This window comes from Saccoglossus kowalevskii, chromosome 5 (assembly GCF_978046115.1).
Source record: "Saccoglossus kowalevskii chromosome 5, keSacKowa6.1, whole genome shotgun sequence".
NCBI classification, from domain to species: Eukaryota; Metazoa; Hemichordata; class Enteropneusta; family Harrimaniidae; genus Saccoglossus; species Saccoglossus kowalevskii.
The window spans coordinates 23,558,120-23,581,594 of NC_140645.1; the positions used below are offsets into that span (position 1 = coordinate 23,558,120).

The following is a 23,475-nucleotide window of genomic DNA, read 5'->3' on the forward strand; positions in this document are numbered from 1 at the left end:
ATATTCTAGGAAAAAATAGTTGAGTCGGAGAGTACGTCTGATTCGCAACTAATCCGTTGAAGGGATCACCACTATTAGCAATCGTATAAGATTTCCCGATTTGTGTACCTCTAGTGGTCAACTAACCGTGGTTTCGCATCGTTGTGAGTCCCGATTTGTTCATAGCTCACATCTGTACACCGTTAAACTGACCAGAAGGCAAAATAAGGTGGGAATACTTAGCGTAAAGATTGGACTGCATAACTTAAAAAAATAACAGTACAACTTAAAGATGGAACTACATAACGGAAAGACATAAAGACGGGACTGCATAATACAAAGACAAAACCTCACTAAAGACAGGTATGGCGTATTTTATTTTATTTGGCAGTGGTTAAATAAAAACAATTGTACAACCTACAATTTTTGCATGCTATTTTTTGCGACATGTTTTCGTTGTTTGCCACATAGACATGGCCGAGTATCATGTTCGGGAGCTGTCAGAGCAAGATTTTCTTGCAGAAACCGGAGAAATCGTCCAGACGGAGAGAGAAACGCTTTGCCAATTTTAATGAAATTTACTTTGACGATTTCGAAACACATGCTGAAATGTATGCTACCGGCGGCGAAAATTGTCCCGTTGCAGCATTTCAAAATGTATTTGTCCAAATTGCAAAATGCGTTGTTCCAAGGGCCCCTTGTAAATGTAACACCCACTGGCACAGTCAGGTATTTGTGAAAATAAATTGGGATCTATGATGAAAGAGACTTAGATAGCAGCAAATTTGTTGACAATTCATACACATCATTATGTTAGGGCAACTGCGTGCACTGTATTAGATTCGGCTCGAGTTGAAACAGACACATTATGTATTTCACGGCACATAAAAACGAAGCTAGTGTTTCGGTCTTTCACCAACAAACTCACAAATAATCAGAGACAAGGAATGTCCAGTGTCCTTTCTCGCAGTTTTTGGTATAAAAACAAATCCTCTGATAGAGAAGTGTCCGTAGCGATCGAATCTGATGTTTCCGACAACGGCATCCGTGCCCCAGAAAACACCGACATAGTAGCGTCTGAACCAACTCCCGCAGAATCTGGCACCGCTTCCATTTCTAGTACCCACAATCAAAGTACACATGCAGCTTCTTCTTTGTTCCATAACTTCACCTTTAGTGAACCAATTAATGTCAGCATAACAAACACAAAATAGAAAATTCGACAACGATAATAAGTCCACAGCACATGTTTTTAAAAATGGCGCACAGTGCGCGCTGCCTGTAATTTCTGCTGATAATTTATTCACACCTATTCATATGTAAATTAAGCGTTGAGTCTGTTCAGTTTATTCAATTTCTAATTATTTGCTAGTTTCTTGCGTTGTAGAAATAAACTTCCTTTGATTGTGATGATATCTAAACTTGCTGTTCTGTGCGTTTCTGTGTACTGAACGCGAGTGTGTGATAGGAGATTAAATACTGGTTCCAGGGCCCATTTCATCTGATCACATTGTCGACCAGCCGATGCTCATTACACGTCGTTCGAAAACATCTCTTTCTTATTTTATAAAAAGGCCGAGGTTGTCGAAAATGCTACAGAAATGAAGTTGGTATAATATAATAGCAATAAACCACCGCCGGAGTCGGGTATACCGCTCGATATCGCTGCCGCTCGTGCATATATATGTTGTGAATTGTGCAATATCGAGTGGTATACCCGCCTCCGGCGGTGGTTTATTGCTTAATTAATTCGTACGCATTGTTCTGAGTGGAAATCTTTGACATAAAATCTATAACTTGAAACCAAAATCTGCATATCTAAATAAGACGTCAATAGAAAGTCAAAAGTTCGTGCTCAAAAAACATCAGCTAACTCCCAATGTCATGTGAGTAGGCACGTGCAGAAAATTTAGGTGTTGCCTTCTGTAAAAATAGCTTTCTCTAGACCAGCATAGTATGGGGTTTGAACATCGCGCCGGTCATGTCTCCATATTTTTTGTCCCATTAATTAGGACAATTGCACGTTTTTCGGCAGAAAAATGCAAAGGGGGGATCAAACTACTTTTGATCACCACCCACTACAGCCAGTGTATTATGTCCGTTAACAAGCCCCGAGCGACTGGCATAGAAAAAGAATTCTGAAATTTGGCAATGTCCATACTCATTAATCCACTTATTAGGGCCATGCAGACACTCTATACCATATCAGATTTCGATTTTGGTTAAGACAGGAAGTCATATTGTATAACAAAAGTCTGTTGCTCTAGTATTTCCCCCTACTTCGGGTTTACCACTTAGTGGAAATCTTTGACATAAAATCAACAATTTGAAACAAAAATCTGCATATCTAGATAAGACTTCAATAGAAAGTCAAAAGCTCGTGCTCAACGAACATCAGCTGACTCCCTATGTCACGTGAGTAGGGGCGTGTAGAAAATAAACAGCCATTTTGAGGTCGAACCTGATTTAGGCGTCGCCGATGCAGCATTTCACCGTATCAACTCACTGTACTGTATAACATTCAGGTAAGCATACACACAATATTTACTGTATTCACGGTTCGTTTGATTGTCATTCTTTGGACACCAATATTTGAATAGTTACATGCATGCAAAATACGGCCTTGACATATATATTATGTTGGGGTTATGTTTGGCCTTCACTGAGCGTTTGCGCACAAAGTCAAACTTATCAAACTCCACTGTACTTTGGCATTCTTTCTTGTCACACTGTGGGTAGTGGAAGTCGATTTTGTTTCTCGAGACAAACATATCCTTGTAGGTCTTCAGAACCTTGCATTTATGAATCCCGAAACAACAAGATTTATAATCACAGTTCACACCATAGACTAGCCTGACAAGTTGGCGTAGGTGGCGCCCTGGACTGCTGCGATCCCCTCAGAATCGCCTCCGGCAAAGCAAAAACAACCTGGCATTCACCGTCTCTTACTTGCCGGGCGACGTGGTGATCGTGCTGTGCCGATCCTATCAGAGCAGCAGAAATCCCGTAATTTAAACATCGATTAACTTGGTCTACCATCAGAGATAATTAAAGGGGAAATAACTAATATTAGTGGCGTTCACGTTAGAGATCTCGGCACGTGCCGAGACTCGGGACCGAGTCGGCCCGTGCCGAAAATTGTGTGTGAACGGTCGGGACCGAGTCGGCACGTGCCGAAAAGAACTCGATCTCGGTCCCGATAGATGCTTGGGACCGAAACTCGGCATGTGCCGAGATTTGCTGCCTGACCGCTCGACACAAGCCGAAATCACGCCTTCGGTGGTAAATTTAAGAAAAACATATGTCGATTGATACTAGCATGAAATGACGATGACAGGAATTTCAGATATACTAATATTTGTTCGGATGCTGTAGTAATGAATGAAATGAATGTAAACCGACGTCAGCGACGCTTATTTATGTGCTGCTGCAACCTGTACTAGTATTTTCTTGCACATTTTACATTGACTTGAAAAAAATAATTGTTTTTCGAATCTTCTTTGCCGTTCACGTGCACGATGGCTCGTAATAAACACCATTGCAACAAATGAATATAATTTCACTACAGCCAGTATTATTATCATCATATGCGTATCATTTTCCATGTTTGGGCCAACAGATCGACGAATGAGAGCGTGATTTCGGCACGAGCCCAGTCGGTCCTGAATAACGAGAACACAACTTCTGTAATCCCTCTGCAGACACAACGGATTAAAAATTTCGACACGTGCCGAGATCCCGTAACGTGAACCACAGGGATAGAGGGACTGTGCGTGAACGTAGTAATTATCGATCCTGAACTTTCTGAACAAATATCAAATGCTTTTGGCGCCAGCGAATAAACCAGCGATTTCCCAAAGCCAGTTGGTAGAATAATCAACGCATCTTCACCCCGATCATGGAAGGTACTAACGTCGTGGCTCCTTCCGTTAGTACCTTCCATGCCCCGATACAGTGACGCAATTCCGAATTTCTGTTCAGACTTCAACTGGATGTTCAATTTGCTCTCAAGTTCAACAATAGCCTGTTTGATAGAGTTCATGATTAAGTTGAACATTTAACTGGTACGTATGTCCACGGCAATTTAACGCGTGCTGTCGACAACCCCGCACAAACGATTTGGTAAACAATGGATAGGAAGACGATCAGAAGTGATAAGTTGTTGTCTCAACAATCGCAACGCTTCGTGAATGACGGATGTCAAAATCAACAGTTTCTGAAATCTGATTAGTGCCGACAAAAAGTTGTCGGAGTTAAGAGAAAACTACACTATTCTGTCAGGCGTTGGTGGGGATCGCAGCAGTCCAGGGCGCTACCTACGCCAACTTGTCATGCTAGCCACAGACGAGCGCTCGTCGTTAATAAATTGTTTCCGGCAAGAAATCCGAATTATTTGACTATGCCTGATTGTTAGTGATGTTTTCTATAGAACACTGAAGAGAAATTACATATATATTTCATTGCACACAAAGGCTACGCGCTTTGGCACAGAAACCGATATTTTCAAATATTTTGTAAAATATTATCTTGCCATCATTAGAAGTTGTGAGCATTTGTCACTCTAGCAACTCCCTTCTTAGCGCATGATTAATAAATCTCAATTTATTTCACAGATATAATCACGAAATGGAAGACTTTTTAGATGACCGGGACTTAGTGCTAAAAGTTTGCGTACACATTTGCAAAGTGCTGCAGAGCGAAGATTATAAGCTAAAGCTTCAAGAATTGATAGATCCTACCCGCGGTGATATGACCGCCTTGTTGGAAAGGACGAAATTATTACGGCAAAGCACAGTTCTTGGTATTTTGAAGGAATATAACAATTCTTGCGACCCGGATATGGCCTTCACTTTTCTTCATCAGGTTAGAAACAGACATAAAGACGACAAAGAGGTAAACATTGTCATGACTACGGCAGAGAATACAATCTCGTGACCATTTTATCTACGCGCTAACTTTAAAAGACATTGTCGTGAATATGTGCCAAGTGAATGCAAATACGTTTTTTGTAAGATAAATAATACAGATCTGTAATTTCTAAATTTCATTTGGTATGACCGTCCTTGTGGTAATTTACGACCTTAAGGGGTGGCAGTCGTCGTGTCGCGTCATGTTCGATATGGGACTTATAGCGACGTATACAACGCGTGTAAAATACGTTGTTTATTTACATGAAATTTGAACACGCGCTGCGCGACGACCACCGCGCTTTAACCTTTTCACCACTAGACTTTCCATCGTCATGACATTGTCATGACTACGGCAGAGAGTACAATCCCGTGACCATTTTATATACGCGCTAACTTTAGAAGACATTGTCGTGATTATGTGCCAAGTGAATGCAAATACGTTTTTTGTAAGATAAATAATATAGATCTGTAATTTCCAACTTTCTTTTGGTATGACCGTCTTTGTGGTAATTTACGACCTTAAAGGGCGGCAGTCGTCGCGCCGCGCCCTGTTTGATATTTGACCTCAGACTAGTAATACAATTACAATTACAATTACAATTGTATTACTAGTCTGAGATTTGACTCATAGAAACGTATACAACGCGTGTAAAATACATTGTTTATTTACATGAAATTTGAACACGAGCTGCGCGACGACCACCGCGCTTTAACCGTTTCACCACCAGACTTTCCATCGTCCGAATCGCACGATTTTGCGTGCTCGATGTTGCCATACTTTCCCACGAACCCGTGCGGGATTGGACTGCAAAGTCGCGTATTTTACCTCGGTAAAATCCATAGATCTGATTGGAGGCGCCTCTATATCATGCGCCCAATCAAGGGTGGCGTAACACGTGACAACTGATCATAAATATAATGTAGAGAAGAATCGCCGATGCAATTTTTGGCGGCCTTTCTACAGCTCTTACTTGCCAAGATTGTGTTTGGTATATTGTCTAGTACTGAACACAAACTACAGTTGGCCGAACTGATTATGTAGACTATCACTTAAATCGGTTATAATGCGTATTTGACGCAGGCACCGGAGTCGATTTCATGCGTCTGTTCCTTCGACGTACAGCACGGAGACCGGTACAGAGCCTCCGCCTCGAGCATGGTTTGGTCTGTGCAAAGTCTAATCAATTCACAGTTCTTACCTCAGAGAAATATAGTTGCTATGTTTTCAAACGTGTGACGTTTGAAAATGTAGATTTACATTACACTGATCGAGCATATAGTTTGCATCATGCACATTACCGTGCATTTCTCGGTGGGTGTACGTCGTAGCCGTGTTTCTTTAGATTAGCGTAAAAACAAACTAATGACATGAATTGGATTTTTAGCCCTCATGTAACAGATACTAACATGTCAGCTCAATCTCTGGCTGGGAAGAAAACTTAGACTGTACAATTTTGTCCGCGATGCAGCTACAAATGCCTCAGGTATTGCCAGAGAGGGCGCACTTAAATACAAGTTGGCTATATATTTTCTGCCCAAGGTGTAGTGATGAGGCAATGTCCGAATAAATAATCCTTGGCTGGCGAAGATGCAGACTTTCTCGCTAAAATTGTTTTGCCATTTTTTATGAGCAGGCTTTTATTTTATGATTTTAATTTCTAGTGACAACTGTCGTAGCAAAATCACTAATGCTTACTAATCACGCAAATTAATAATAAAATTTATTAACACTCATTTGCATTTTTTTTATTCTTATTTCCACATCGCGTACAGATTTTAGACGTTACTTTACCTGTTGTGAACACGGACATTCGAATTGGCGATCTAGTGATTGGAGACCCCGTTCCCGATGTTGGGCTTGTGTCTTTAGAAGCGAACAAGAGTATAAATCTTCTTGATCTGAATACACACAAGGATAGACCTCTTGCTATTATAGCGTCATCACTATCCTGACCTCCACTACGGGTATGTGTTGTAACAGGCCTAGGTATAATCAAAATGCCTCTTTACCGTAAATAACAAGGCGAGTTTTTAATTTTTTTGTTCCAGAAAAGATATCATTGTAATCGAATTTTAAAATGATTATATTTATTTTCTAGAATGCTGATCGATTTAGACACCGAATATCATACATTTACCATGGATCTAAATGACCGTAGTAAAGTGCCAATCGTCGTTGACACAATAGATAATGCATTCGACTCTAAGTTTGCAGCTTCCCCTGACAGAGCTTACGTGGTTTATGAGAATAAAATGGCTTATATTGGACGTCATATCCATCAACAAGAGATTGCTGGAATGCTAATGACCGAAGAATTAAGAAAATGGTTTCAAGTTAATCTCTCAGATGTCTAATATACTTAGGAATTTTTTTTTATAATTGCAGATGTTTTGCAATTATATTTAAAATTGATACGTGCTTGATTATTAAATATTTTTGCCCTCTGCTTTGACGTACAAATATATAGAATTCACCTATCCATGCTTTTCGTCATGAAATAGTTGAATAACAGTTTATCACATTATTTGACCCTAATATAATGTGTCGAGTATTGTAACGGTTTTACCGCTCAGATCTTTCAATACATTCCCACCAATCATGCCTCATTACAACGAAAACATTTTCTGGCATAAACTGGATGGCATCGATAATGTTTAGATCTGTAGTTGTCTGTTAATAAAATATTTTTTGAGACATTTATTAAATTTTAGACGACGAATAATCACAAGAAAACACAACTGTTGTTTTGATCGACACTGACAAATTATTCTTAGGTTTGACATAAATCGCACAAGTGAAAACTACAAATAATGATTTTGACAATGATATTTACACTTGCATTTCAATCACATTCAGTACCGATTGAGCAAATTATTACGTCAGATTGAATCAATTAACATGTTCATAAACAATGTACCGTAATTTTATGCAGATTTTGGGGATAACGGATATTATGAAGCCAGTTTGACAAATGTTGTGATGACAAACAAATTGGCCGATGTTCCACTGATCCTAACCTCGCAGTCTGTATATCATTTATGTGATTACGATTATATATTACGTAATTGATTATTCCGACTTATAATTGTTGAGGACCCGAGTAAAGTCACTGATTACGATTCATGATCATTTTTTCAATGAACGCAAGCTTACAAATTATAATATTTACAATTGTGCTCACATAGTCATGTTAATTTTGCCTTGGAATAATTATTTTCTGGTTATACAATTTGCATGAAAAATAAAGTAATGTATCCAACCATGTTGTAGTGTATATCAAGTATACATCATATATTCTACAGTATTGTTAACTTAAATATACATTATTTGTTGAATTTGATTTCAATCACGAAAACATCGATTATATGACTGACTGAAATATACTTTATCAACAAAAATAATGCTAATGTACAAACGAACATTATAATTACTAAATAAATTGTATTAGCTTTTAGTAAAGTTAGTCATTTGACTACTTGAACATTTGAATAAAACATCACACGAAGAACGTCATTCCCCACGCCACTTGTACGAGTGTGTAAGTCCAACGAGACAGATGATCAATATTGAAATGTTTAAAGAGATAAGCTTAACATGCATGACTTTTTAAAACTATATATAAAACCCATACGTTTACAATGAATCAAGACAATAAAGATACTATATCATTCCTAATACACTACATACGTCACAATTTGACGTTTTAATTGCAGACGTTTTAATTGTCATATCGAAAAAATAGTATAGCCGTACCGACGTTGGAAAGCAGTATTGTATTGACACCCGTGTTACGTAATTCACATTAAACATTAAATCGAATAAATCTAATGCCTGTATGAGTGTTTATCACCGTTCCCACATAGTTAAACATTTAAAGGCGGCCGTCGTTGCGCCGCGTCGTGTTCAATATGGGAGCTATATTTTATTGTTATTGCCATAAATAAAATGTACATACTGCTAAATACAATTATTAAAACTTACATTACAGAAAATGCTTGTAAGTAAAAGTAAAAAAGTAAAAGTAAAAAACTTTGTAACTCTAGCTCGAGGTAGAATAGTTGTTTGTTGGAGTCAGAATGTTGTTCATTGATGTAAATTATGGCGTCACCTGCGTGCATATTTACGTTGATTGCATGGTTAGTTTTACCATTACTATTATTTCCGGAAGGTCTTCATTGTTTTCATTTCTTGAAGAAGGAAGGCGATGACTGATATCGATGTCCTGGGCAGAGATCGTTTCTCCCACAGCAGCTGCAATTTTCAAAACAATTTCGTCAGTTCCCTAGATTTTTCCCACTGGAATTTCGCTAATCACGATATTATTTCTGCAGGTATACAATTGTTAACATTGACTGTATTTCACTGAGCTGGGCTTCATTATCACTCGACGCCATCTTGGATGTCTCCACATTCGAAGTATCTGGTCGGAATCGTTTGTGATCATATTTCTTGAACAAAGCCAGATCGCCTTGGCATATTATAAGGTTCCCCAAAACTCCACAGTCGTTGTACTTCATGATATAGGCAATATTTTTGAAGATTGACAATAGTGTGGCTAAATTATGTAAACAACTCATCGAAACTAATTGATGTAACTGTTCATAGATCAAATACGCCCTCGAGTATACATGCGACGTACACAATGCGTGTCAAATACATTGACACCGACTGCGTGACGACCACCGGCCTTTAAACTTATTTGAACTTGTAAACACTATATTAGAAAAAATACCACATATTTCCAAGTATACGTCTGTTCGGATGAGTGTAATTCGGCTACACATATGCATGCATGCCGTATTATCCAAGTATTGAATTGTATCGTCTTGTGTAAATGGTTAAATGAAGACGCACTCCCCACTATTTTAGCGATAACTAGACAAAAACCAAGATGTGGGAAATATTTAAGCGAATATTGACACCCGAGCCCTGATATCAATCAATAATAGGCAATGTGGAGTCTGTTGTTTAAATTATATTACTCCTGACTGTTGAAAAAATAATATAGTATGTGCAGTGTCTTGAGTTTGAGAGGAAAGAAGAATAGACGGTGACAATAGAGTGTCGCGGACACTTGTACATTAACATGAGAAGATTACTTCAGTACGTCAGATCATAACAGGTGATTATTTGAGAATATATTCGCCGGTATAAACAACATGTGGGTGTATGGATAGGCTTAGGTGAGTGGGAGTATGAAAGTATGGGAGGTGAATGGATGGATTAGATGTGATGGTTTGTGCTCGGGCTATATGGTCGAATGGATGGATTGGTTGGTTAGTTGTTTTGGTAATGATTTATTCAAATTATGTCCGCATAAAACGTACTTTCGATCTAGAATCAGACGATTCAGGGTATGTCCAAAACGTTACATGCCTTCATTTCACGATAACGTTATTTACTCGACTCGATATTAAAATTGAAATAAGACACACTTCGTTTGCATTCATTTGTTTAAGACTCGAAGCCGTACAGCCATGTCTGTTCAGCACTACGTCAACAATTCAATTAAAGTGAAAATAGGTATATATTATTAAATTATGTTGGTTGTAGTTGTGTTATGTTTATGAACGTGAATGTTCGCATTGCAGCGATTTACGGTTTGGTTGTTGCATCATCATCATCATCATCATATGTTTCTCATCATTGTCAATGTAACTGTGATTAAATCCTGGTTAGTTTTATAAAGTAAGATAGTCTCAAAATGAAATGCATTGATGCTATTTTGTTTTATCCCGTGTTGTATTGCATTCAATTGTGTTATTGCGCCACAACCACATCAATTGTTTAGCGGGTACAGAATTTAAAAAAAAAAAAAACATTTTCACTAATCTTGAGAAATGAGGTAACGACATAGCACGATGAAACATTGATCACTATAGTAAAATGATCATTTTATACAAGCTATGCTGTTAGATACATTTTTACTATCAATAATCCTTGAAGTATATTCAAATGATTCTGAAAGTCTATCCAAATTTATGTGTCTCTAATTGATTGAGAACTTGGCAATGCCTTCACACATTCTAAGTCATTGCTTACACCTGAATCGAGCAGTCCCATCACCACGGGAACTACTACTAATGCCTTTAACATCGGGGAAATGTATTCATATTTAACTCCTAAAGTAAATTAAAGATATTTAAATCATTGGGCATTAATCGTCTAGTGGTCGCAGCGTTTGGCTCGTTTTCTGTACGTCTAGAAGTCAAGTCCTACCTAGAGATGAAAGTGGCGTTACTTTATATGCGTGTGCCGAAAATTAATGGACGGATAAACCATTTTTTTATATTTGTTGACATATGCGACTTATTGCGAAGCTTAGATAAGGTGGGCAGTTGTGTACTCGACCAACCCAACTGACTGACAACCAACTGTATTTCACAGGATCGAAATACTTGTTCACTCGTACTCCTTTGTAGACAATGTTTATACTACAAAACTTTATTTTTAAAGTGTACGGTTTCACCTTGCTGAAATTGAGTCAGAAAATATGGATATTATCTGATAAATGCCTGCATTGCTAAAGTAACGTGTTCGGTAGCTGACCGGGAGTGGCCTCAATAAACAAATAGATATTTTCTCATTTTTCAATTACTTCCATGTAGCAATAACATGCTCAGCTTGGATGGCATTATACAGTAGCCTATACAGTGTATCTGTCAATTTCATACGATGCTAGTGAGTGGGTAACAGGTGAAGAGTGGCCCTAATGTATATACAAATGAACTGAATATGGAAATGGAATAACATCTGTTACTGTGTATCCTTATTTAGTAATCACAACACGGAATAATGTAAATTTTATAAAATATAACTTTAAATGTCGAAATAAAATATGCTTTAGCATTAACCTCTGGCACAAATAAATTATCGAACTTATTTCACGAACGTTTTTATTTCTTAATAAAATCATTACTTGACATCAATGAATATAGTATCTATCTCAACGACTGTCTAAGATGCCGTCTCAGAAAAGTAGACATACAATGTATATTGTTGGTACATACACACACACACATATATATATATATATATATATATATATATATATATATATATATATATATATATATATATATATATATATATATGTGTGTGTGTGTGTGTGTGTATGTATATATATATACAAACATAACTGAGTTGCGCATTAGTAATTCTGCCCTGCATAATCGAATTCAGATAACTCATAAATAACTGATCAATTTATTTACAAATATAATCTACAGGTGTGTGGCTGTGTTTACATTGGTGGAGTGTATGGAGGCGTACCGTGTGCGCGTGTTTGAGTGGATGAATTTATGGTCAGTATGTCGTTTCGCGTTTGAGTAATTATTCAAGTTTTAAGGAAATCATTTTTTGTCTGATATATTCCATCCAGCCAGTTGTTTCCTGTTATGCTAAAAAACTTTACATGATTTATCGTCTATCTTGCATGACTGCGGTTACAAATTAATAAGCAAGACATCATTGTATAATTAAACAGGACACGCTTGATTGGCACTCACTTGTCTCAGCTAACTGTTTTCCGTTATGTCCCAAACGTTACACGATATATTACATTTCTTGCATGGCTGACGTTATAGCTTAGTAAACAAGTTACATTTATTGCAATATGTTTATCATTAATTAATCCATGCAATATAATTGTAAAATTGAATAGGACACGCTTCTATGACATTCACTTGTCCTAGACTTGAAGACAACGTAGTCATTGCTGGTGAGCGCTACGACAACAGTTCCCCAATACCGAATATCGTGGTTACTGAAACAGAGGTAAATTTTTATTTTATTCCATGTAGCGTTATTTTAATGACTTTTCAATATATCTGTAGATGTATAGTCGCACTGTTTGAGGAGGGGTTTTATGATCTCAATAGTCAATTGAACTGTGAATGTAAATATTATAGCACATGTCCACTGACCTTATAGTTTGTGTGCATCCCAAAACTGGCAGTGCGTCTAGGAACGGAAGGGAACCCGGCAACATGGATGGCGATTGAGTGGGAAAATAGTGAAATATTGATCACTGCAGTTGAATGACTGTTCGATCGAACGAAGTCATTAGTTATATATGGCAATGACATCCTAACGTCTTTCTGTGGTGTGCGGTCTGAATTGATCGGGCACTTGGCAATATTACTGCATGTTCTAAATCGTAGACGTGAGTATTCAAAATACACGAATGTTAACCATACGGTGTCCCATCCAATTGAGTAACACGATTTTTGCCCAGCGTGTTGCGTTATTTTGATGACACTAGCTTGAAGTGTTGGACCACAGTCATTGAATTACACTAGTAATTTATTTTGAGTTTAAATTTAAAGTGATTTTTCGCCAACGGCCATTGTTACGATAAAACGCTCTCATACGCATTTTTGTCACTTTCGGTAGAACATCCTGTGCAAAATTCAAGCGAATGCGATACCCAGGGCACGCAGCGTACCCGATAATGTAGTTCACTAATTTGTCCGTTTTCACTTGGCAGAAACGGCAAATAACCTTTCCACCGAACAAACTGACCAATATTTTCAGTTTGGAACGTCGTCTGAGAAAAATTTTACACTCGGGCGAAGAGTATACTTCTATTTTATAGATTGTGTGGTTCAAGTTACAAAGTGATCACGCGTATCGTCGATATTCAACGTAAAACAGGCTCCAAAGCACTGACGAGGCTCGTTTACCTAGATAGCGTTGTACAGTTACTAAAGATAAATTACGTAATCCTTTGCGCATACAAAGGTTGTTTATTGACTGGACATAAATGAGAGATTATGGTTACTTCCTTAGTAAACGGGAGCCGCACGACTGAGTTCATTGTGGTAGCTACTGCATTTTTTAATGTAGGCCAACTGTGATCAGTTTGAATCGCCGCGTGTTTTCTACTCAATGTCTAAGTTGCCGACAATGATCATATCGGTCATCCCCTTAGAAAAAAATATATATGATAAAATAAAACGTGCGTTGTAGATGCAGGCGTGCTAGCTAGGTCGGTCGGTCCGACAGAGCATGTGCTTCGCTGTTCGGTCGAGCGGCACCCGGGACTGGCGTAACGAATTATTCAATTGTATTTATATCTCTTTCTTACTGGATGTTAAAATTTAGTTGTGATAAATAATTTGTCGTTTGGGACAACGTGTGAAAAAAGTACCTTCCCATACCCAAAGCCGTCATATGAAAAAAATAACCCTGCCTGGTATACAAGAATCATTGAGCTCCATGCAGGAAGTAAACATGCAGTACAGTTCAGCTCTGAAAATTTGACGTCATAATTGGGCGGGTACACTCCGTATAAGGAGTCAGGTGATTGACACGTTTCTTGATTTGAATTTCATTTGTCGGAGATCTGACACAGCTTCTACTAATTCATTCTCAAGTTCATTCTCGGCTCCATTTGCCACTTCAACGACGTGTTTCTTATATGGTCCCTGGTGGATCGGTGCCAGTAAACCCATGTACGTGGCCAATTTTGCCATCGCACGTCGGCCTTTACCAATCCCTCTTCCTGAGATCACTAATTTACTGTTTACTTGGAACTGTTTCCTTGTTTTCAAAAGACGTGAAAATGCTCTCGGCTGTGGAAAAACAACATTCGGAATTTGAACATTTGAATTGGAAGTGGGATCCCCAGCTGTGCCGTGTGTCTTCCTCCAATGTCAAATCCCTTCGTTGCAGCACAGTCCCTCTATCCCCGGTCTAGAAACGACTAGCGTTCTTTTGTCTCGAACCGCGGTGCGGGTAAACAAACTGTTCACACCCGGGCTGAGGGAGTCAGAAAGTCAGACAGATTACAGTACCGTCAAAATATTCATTAAAATCGGAATATTTACCGTCATGCAAAGCGATACCTCATTGTATGACTTCACTTTCACTTCAAATTCGGGCAACCACAACGTAGACAAACATGTAAACAAAATTATCACTATGAAATTTGGGTTTTTTGAACCCTGATAGGCATCACAACCAGCCCACCAACTCATAAACATCCAGTTCCTGTAATGCAAAGATTAATATCGAGAATTATGTTCATTTTCTCGTTTTAATAGGGAAAAAACTTCGCGTGCCAACATGCTGACATCACTAAACAAATCTTGTCAAAATGGCGTCGTTCATGTTAACGTAGTCGATCGAAAAACCTGTGATATTTCTGATTCGTGGGGGGTTCATAACAGTTCAAGTCAACTATACAACAACTAATGACTATATTCTATGCAAAAGTATATAACAATGCTTCAATGTTTGTACATAAATGATTTTTATTAGCACAGAATTGAGTACATTGTCATTTCGAAACGTCGCCATTTGCATTTACGATCTAAAAAGTACCCACAAAAATCGCTCAATTTAACATTAATAAAATGCGGTGTGACAAATATCAAATCAGCCCACCAATTTTTAATGATATGTTTCGATTATAAAATGTCAAAATCGAAGATCAATATTGGTTTCGCGCCAAGAAGTATGGTAAATAAAATAGAGTTCATTTCAATCACCCCAAAATCAAAAACGACAAATATCTGGGTAAATGTATGAAAATTTGTTGCGAAAATGTGTTGCTGCTGGTAAAATAGATAAATTAAAGAACTACTCGCCGGCTAAAATATGACCTTATACAGATATCCTGATTAAAAAATTATGTGAAAAAGCACGAATTCTGGAATAAACAACTAAGTTGTAATAAAATACATAACACTGATGATGTCAAAAATAGTGGCCGGCTGCGTACTGATCACGTGACAATGCTTTGCCCATACCCGCAACGCGCCTTTGCCAGGGAAGGAGGCCAATTCACACCTAATACAATGACCGTTTCCAGACCAGGGATAGAGGGACTGTGGTCGGACTCATACTAAGATCGATGTTTTTTTTTTAGACAAAGTTTTGCTTCTTCGGACATTAGAGTCATATTCTTCCCTTTTGGTCCCTTCCTTCTCTAAATTTACAATAATAATTCTGATAACAATTTTAAGGAGCGCTAATTTTTGGATGTGTCACACACGGTGTACTAATATAAAACGATCGCATGGACAGGACCGTGCGTGCGTCGTTTCCGTTGCTAAGTAGGCCAACTTATGCAAATTAGGTCAATATTTATTGTTTGCGCTCAAAGCCGATTATCCTGAAATCAAAGTGAGCGATCTGCTGTTATAAACACATATCCTAACTTTTTTGTTAAAAATGCTTTTTTTTGGTGTACTGGTTACTATTTTGAGTGGGAAACGCATCCATTACATGCAGATAGACAAATGCCACCAAAATAGACAATAAACAAAAAATGTATAAAATAGTGACTGTTAAGTTTACTACATCCTTAAGTAATTATTCAAGTTTTAAGGAAATCATGTTTTTGTCTGATATATTTCATCCAGCCAGTTGTTTCCTGTTATGCCCAAAAACCTTACATGATTTATCGCCTATCTTGCATAACTGCGGATACAAATTAATAAGCAAGACGTAATTATTGCAATATGATTATCATTATTTATCATTATTTAATCCATGCGTGACTCGATATCATTGTTAAATTGATTAGGAGACGCTTCTATGACATTCACTTGTCTCAGGCTTGAATACAACGTAGTCATTGTTGATGAGCGCTACGACAACAGTTCCCCAATACCGAATATCGTGATTACTGAAACAGAGGTACATTTTTATTTTATTCCATGCAGCGCTCCTTTACTGACTTTTCTATGTATCTGCAGTTGTTTTGTCTCGCTATTTGAGGAGGGGTATTACGATCTCATTATTTTCAACTGAACAGTGAATGCAAATACTAAAATACATTTCTACTGAACTTGTGTGTGTCGCAAAACTGGTAGTGCGTCTAGAAATGAAAGGAAATCCGGCAGGTGGGGAGTAGTAATACTGTGCAATAAACTTCAACCTTAGGGATTTATATTTCGGACAAACTAATGTAAAGTGGTATTCGTCCTCAATTACACTACAGCCAAAAGGACACAACCTCTGGTTAAGTGGAATACCACTGGCCCTATCCTTTTCAATTTGTAGTGCATGGGACGAGATCCTTAATCAACATAAAGCATTTTTGTATATTGCAGAAGACTGACCAATATTTGTGAGATATTTCTCACATTTTAATTCATGTTTCACCTTACAATAAGTTACAAGTTTGGGACTTCTATTAATTTCAAAGCTCCAATCTTGTCTGGAAATATCAAAGCACCTCTGTTTAAACAGTTCCAAGAATGCGATAGAATTACTTACATATTGGTCAATCCAAATATGTCCAAAACCATATTTATAGAGAAGATTTTTAATAATCAAAGCCCAGCAGATAGTACCTGCTCCTGCCATATTAAGTTGAAATTTATACGATTCTTTTAAAATATGTGGAGAAACATCACTAATTTTAACCAAAAACGAATAATTTTAACATTTACATACACTCTAAGATAATGCTGACCCAATTCTCCCCTCACAGCGGAATTAATGGCGACAAAACTAACACTTAGTAAATATTTGCAAAATTTATTGTGTACTTTCTCCACATCATTAATATCAGAATGTGTGCCCCAAATAGCACTACCGTAGAGGAGAATTGGGAGGATTTTACAATCAAATATACGAAAAGCAACATCAGGTGGCACACCACCCAGATTCTGTTACTTTTTTTCCAAACAAAAAAGTGCTTTACTAGCCTGTTGAGAAACATATTTTTGTGCCTGGTACCACTTTCCAGAACTAGAAAGTATAACCCCCAAATAATTATATTTTGAAACAATTTCAATGCTTTTACCCTGCCAAAACCATTTTTCACTGTTTTTTAAACGACCCCATTTCCGAAAAACAATAATTTTAGTTTTCTTAAGGTTCACTGTAAGACTCCACTTTGAACAATAGTCTTCTCATAGTCTACAAATGCACAATAGAAACGACCTTTTAACTGAAAGACATATTTTTTTTCACAAGAGTACGTAAATTTCAAATGAAAACATTATCTAATGCGCTTCTATGTTTCTGGAAACCACTTTGTTCTTCTACAATTTCATTATAATGTTTTAACCAGGTATTTAACCTATTATTTAATATACTTGTATAAATTTTACTTATGACGTTTAATAACATATAACTCCTATAATTACCAGGGTCATCCTTGTTTCCCTTCTTGTATACAGGCGATATTAATCCCCTACCCCATTCATAAGGAAAGATTCCCTGGTCAAATACTTTGTTGTATAAAACAAATAACATTTCATGGATTTCTATGGAAGCATTTTTCCAAAATTCTGTGGGTAAACCATCTGGTCCTGGGGCTTTATTTTTCTTTAATTTACTTAAATTTTCCCTAATTTCATCCAAAGAAATAGGCCTATCAAATTCAGAAACATTAAATTCGTTATTTAACACCACATTATCTTCTAAATCATCCATGTAGTTTTTGATTGATGCGAAAAACTCTTTTTGATTTTCGTCTTCCGTCAAGGTTAGAGGGTTAAATAAATCATTAAAATAGTTAAACCATTCAACCTCTGATATACTGTCTGGCACATTGGGCCTATTAGATTTCAAACTCTTTGAAAATTGTTTTGAATTTGGTTGTATCGCCATTTTTTAAAAATTCATCACGTTTTTTTCTTTGATAATTAGTTTTCTTATCACGAACCATTTGCCTGTATGAGTATTTAGAATGCAAATAATAGTCTAAGGTAGCCTGACTTCTACAATTTCTGAAACGATTCAATGCTTGATTTACTTCTCTTTTAGTAGTACAACATTCCTTGTCAAACCAGGAGTTAAAATATGACCTGCCAATATAATTAGGTTTGTGCATCATATGTGTATTACAAGCATATATTATATCAACTAAATTATTTGCAGCTTTACTTACATTTCCCTGCCTAATATTATCATGCAAAATCATGGAGCATCCCCTCAACGTGTTGTAAATTAATATTATTATAATACTTTGGTTTTCCCTTGGTGTTCCACCTTAGTTTAGTAGTAGAATAATTGACACTATGCTGGAAGTCATTGACATTCGCAGAATTGGAAACATAAGCAAGTAATATAGCAAATTCAAGTGGCATATGATTAGAATCAACCCGAGCTCCAACTGTAAATACATTGAACAATGGAAACGCATTTGGAAATGACAGAACATAGTCAACAACACTTGACCCGACCTCTGAATTAAAAGTAAAATTTCCACTACCAGTGTTTTTATAAACCCTACCATTCACAATTCTAAGGCCAGTGCTAATGCAAAAATCCAGAAGTTCACTATCATATTTATTGATCTCATTATCCATCGACTCCCTTAATGATATATCATTACTTTGCTCTAAATCATCTATTGGTAAGTACCTTGTATTTAGATCAACACTATCAAATTTTGCAGAATATACAATCAGATTTTTTTTAATTGATCAAAGTATTTTTCATGTGCAAATATTGAACCCTCGGGAGGTCTGTACACTGTTCCAAATACAAGTATTGTTTGATCATTGCTTATAATCCTAGACCAAACACAGTATGGATCTTTAGAAATATGCTTAATTTTAAATTGACCTGTGTTCTTTTTACGAAAAAAACACAGACATTCCACCAGAGGCTCTTCCATATTTTTTTCTTTTTTAGACCACTAACATGTAGTTCCTCATATCCTTCAATCTTAAAATCAAATATGGTACTCACCCAAGTTTCTACCGAACAAACACAGTCAAATGATTTTAAATAATCTGAAAACTCATGATCAGCCAACTTTCCTATTAAGCCATTTACATTCCTTACTAAATACTTTAGTTCAGCGTCACTCCCCATGCTATTAAGGCCATGGCCAAATTCCTAGTCATTAACAGTATTTGAATTATTGGAAGCAGTAGGAGTTGGCCTGGCCACTACAGATACTATATTGTGTGTCCCTTGCTGCTTTCGTAGTGAGTCACTGGTTTCCAACGGCTTGATAGTTTCTGTTGCTTCATCATACTTGTACACAGTAGTTTTGCTGATTTGCCTTCTTCCCTGGCCTCCATAACATATTTTCCAAGTTTCCCACGCAGGTTCCTAATTCTGGGGGTATAATCCTCGCGTATCCGATATTCCGTACCCTTTAACACACTCGATGCTCGAAGGACTTTTTCTCGTTGCTTATATCGCAGAAATCGTGCAACTACAGGTTGTGGACGACTACGTACATGAGTAGTGCGATAAACTCGCTCAAGTTTCATCTCTTCTGCATGCATATCCAATTTTTCCGAAATAAAACTCCGAAGAGCATCTTCTGTCTCCTGCCAAGTTTCAAACCCACTTTTGAAATATGAGATATGAAATTGTTCCGTAACCACTGTGCTTTCGTTTTATCATTTTCGAATTCAACTGTGTAAAGTTTATCACGCAAATACTTAACTTCATCGGTCAAAAGCAGTATTCTTTCGCAATTAACTTTCACACCGGATTTCAACTCCCGAACTTCACTTCACTAGATAACTGCTGTATTCCATCATCTACCACTTTAATCTGCTGTTTCATGTCTTTTTTGAGATCCCGGATTTCAGCAATAATGTCAACAAGTGTAATACCATCATCTCCACTCGAAAGAGAGGACACAGACTGACGTCCACGCGAGCCATCCCCATTTACGGACTGGGATCCAAATACCTCGGTAATTTTCTTCGACTCCATTGATTTAGTTTTCTTTTTTGTCCCTCTTTTAGGTGGCCCGGGATTTAATTCGACATCCCCAGACACTATTAGCAATAAAGATATAAGCGCTACTATCCACTTACACGTGTTCTTCAGTAGGTGTCGGCCATCTTGGATCACTTTGCAAAACACTTCGGGCATAGCGATTTTTCTCTCATTCCAAAAACAAGTGAATTCTGAACCAAAACATTCCCCGGACGAGCCTGCATCCGTATATCGTATTCCATCGACGTTCATCCTTCTAAATAACTCGCACAAGTACCATAACCGGCGAGAAAACACAAACAAAATACAGAGCGACGTAATCACCGATGTTTGCACCGCACGCCCTCAGCGACCAAAACTATTAAATAAAGAACTATTGATCACTGCAGTTGAATGACTGTTCAATCGAACTAAGTCATTAGTTATTTAAATAAGTTTAAATGCGTTAACTGAGACTTTACATGGCAATGACATCCTAACGTCTACCTGGAATGTGGGGTCTGAATTGATCGGACACTTGGCAATATTACTGCATGTTCTAAATCGAAGACCTGAGTTGTCAAATTATCGTCGACAACACAACCATTAATACATTCCAATCGAATCAAACATCAAATTGTCCGAAATACTGTTCCCACGAGTTATAATTAGTTTATTTTTAAATCACCTTATCGATAACTTTGTAAATGGTGATGAGGGTCCGAACAGTGAGATTTGTCTCTCACCTTCAATAAACATACTTTTCTCGTCCTACCGAATGTCAACACGTTAACGAGTAATCTCAATCGTTCCTTTTGCTGGCTCGATTACATTACATGTATTATGCTTCTGATCCCTTAGATTGAGGTAGTCAAACCCATTTGTCATTTCTAGTTGTTTGTCCATATTTGACATTCTGTCTTCGGCATATTTTGGTAACATTTATTTAATAATTAAATTGTAAACGCTTTATAACTTTGATTATAGGCCCATCAGTACACTCGGAGCCAATTTATGTGGCGTGTCTTAATATTGTTTTCACAAAGATTGAAAAATGCTGTTAATGACATTTATTATAGTTTTAACTGTTTCGTAGAGCTAATTGATACGAATGACGTCATTTGTTGGTTGATATAATGTAGCACTGTGTTGCTGATGTTGAAGAATCGCCGATGCAATTGTTGGCGGCCTTTCCACAGCTCTTACTTGTCAAGATTGTGTTTGGTATATTGTCTAGTATAGAACACAAACTACATTATATCCACATAGCGAATGTTAGTGTAAATCACAGCCCATGACGCCACAAATGTCAACTCGCTAAGTGATTATCAGATAAAAACATTTTTTCACATAACCAACTGCCAGTGTCAAAACAACGGGCAATCATGATTGCGTAGACTTGGCATCATATGCTACTCGAATGCTAATCAGGCGCGACGTCTACTAAACCTAAGCTTCGCAAACATGTCACGGGAAATTCAACTTTTATCTAATTAAACTTAATTAAAACGCAATTCTCCATTGTATTGCATTGTAATTGAGTTTAATTAAATTCCAATTAAAACGCAACCCTATATAGGAACGCGTTTTAATCGAGTTCATATCGCAACTATATTAAAAGATAATTCAACTATATATCCAATGTGTGCCATTACAACGACGGAAAGACGTGTATGTGTGAACGCGCATTTGCAGTTTTGGTCGCCTTTGATGTTTTCTATATCGGCAGAAATATTTATATATTTTCTCAAAATAATTAAATTTCAGTCATCGTTTTTATGAATTTTTGAATACCTACCCAGCGTGTCCATTGGTGTTACATTAATTAAATATTTTAAATGTAATTTATAGCATTTTTTTAATAGCAAACTAATAAATGTGTTTTCCCGTGACGCTATAAGTATATATGCTATTTGTTTCATTAGGTTGATCCATAATTACTTGGTGTCATCATATTTGTATAACCCAACTCAATGAAATATCCACCCCTTGGCACTCTGTCCACTGAGAGAGGACGTTCTGTGACCGATCATGGTACACCTGATGGTAGGATTGGAACAGGGCGTTCTAATCGCCACGTCAGCGAAAGACGTATCAGTTATAAACAGAGACAGAAAAGATTCTTCTGGACTCGTGGTAAATTGTGGGGTCTTAGTTTGGTTATGGTACTGATAATTATATGCACTGCAATAGTTCCAGTTCATATGTCGCGTAAGTGTCATACTATCACTAAAACTATGCATGTGTTGATCATTTGGCAGTAAAATAAGGCTCAACTCATTTACACCCACTGGTAAAACATATTGTATATCCATTATGAGGTTTATTGAATATTATAAGCACATACAAATAAAAAATGAAGAAGAAAGCAATATGCATATGTACCAATGGATTTATTGAAAAGCAAAGACAATGTGTGACTGTATTATATCCCACAAAGGCGGGTCTTTTTGGTTTACAGCAGACAACTGTAATAGATTAAAACACAGTGGTGATAGTGACCGACAAGATGGTTAAAAAAATATTTTTTAATTCTAATTCAATCATGAATAATACAGAACTGGTTGATTTACACGACACGGCCCCAGGACAGCACACCATGCAACACAACAATAAATTCACTTATGACGTCACCGTAATAGAGATTGTATTGTTGGTAGGCATTATTGATTACTCTAATTCCCAAATGTGAAGTAACTTTTAATGAAAGCTTTAATTTCCAATGCAATTTCTGATATACACACACATTCAAAAGACTGAGTAACCCATCCACCTTACTGTATTATTCATATAAATGCAAAACATAATTTCGCAACTAGGTGCTGGTTAAACATTTAAACTTTGAGTCAAATTTCGTATATGAAATCCATGTTTTTTCCAATACTTGCACTATAGTTACTCATTTTAAATAATACAAATTAAGGGATATTCACCATACTCACCCATCAAATAAAA

General features: G+C 37.1%; 1 protein-coding gene across 1 annotated transcript; it reads left to right on the top strand.

The window, feature by feature from the left end:
- The first annotated feature begins 2,419 nt into the window (after positions 1–2,419).
- LOC146745907 (uncharacterized) lies at positions 2,420–8,149 on the top strand. Its single transcript, XM_085499639.1, has 4 exons — positions 2,420–2,504; positions 4,593–4,872; positions 6,663–6,854; positions 6,989–8,149. Exons 2-3 carry the CDS (start codon positions 4,606–4,608, stop codon positions 6,840–6,842), a joined length of 447 nt encoding a protein of 148 aa, XP_085355765.1. The 5' UTR covers positions 2,420–2,504; positions 4,593–4,605; the 3' UTR covers positions 6,843–6,854; positions 6,989–8,149.
- Positions 8,150–23,475: the final 15,326 nt, after the last annotated feature.

Coding starts and splice junctions, on each gene's coding strand:
- LOC146745907 (XM_085499639.1), top strand. CDS start 4,606: ATGGAAGACTTTTTAGATGACCGGGACTTAGTGCTAAAAGTTTGCGTA. Junction 4,873..6,662: donor GACATAAAGACGACAAAGAG/GTAAACATTGTC, acceptor CATCGCGTACAG/ATTTTAGACGTTACTTTACC.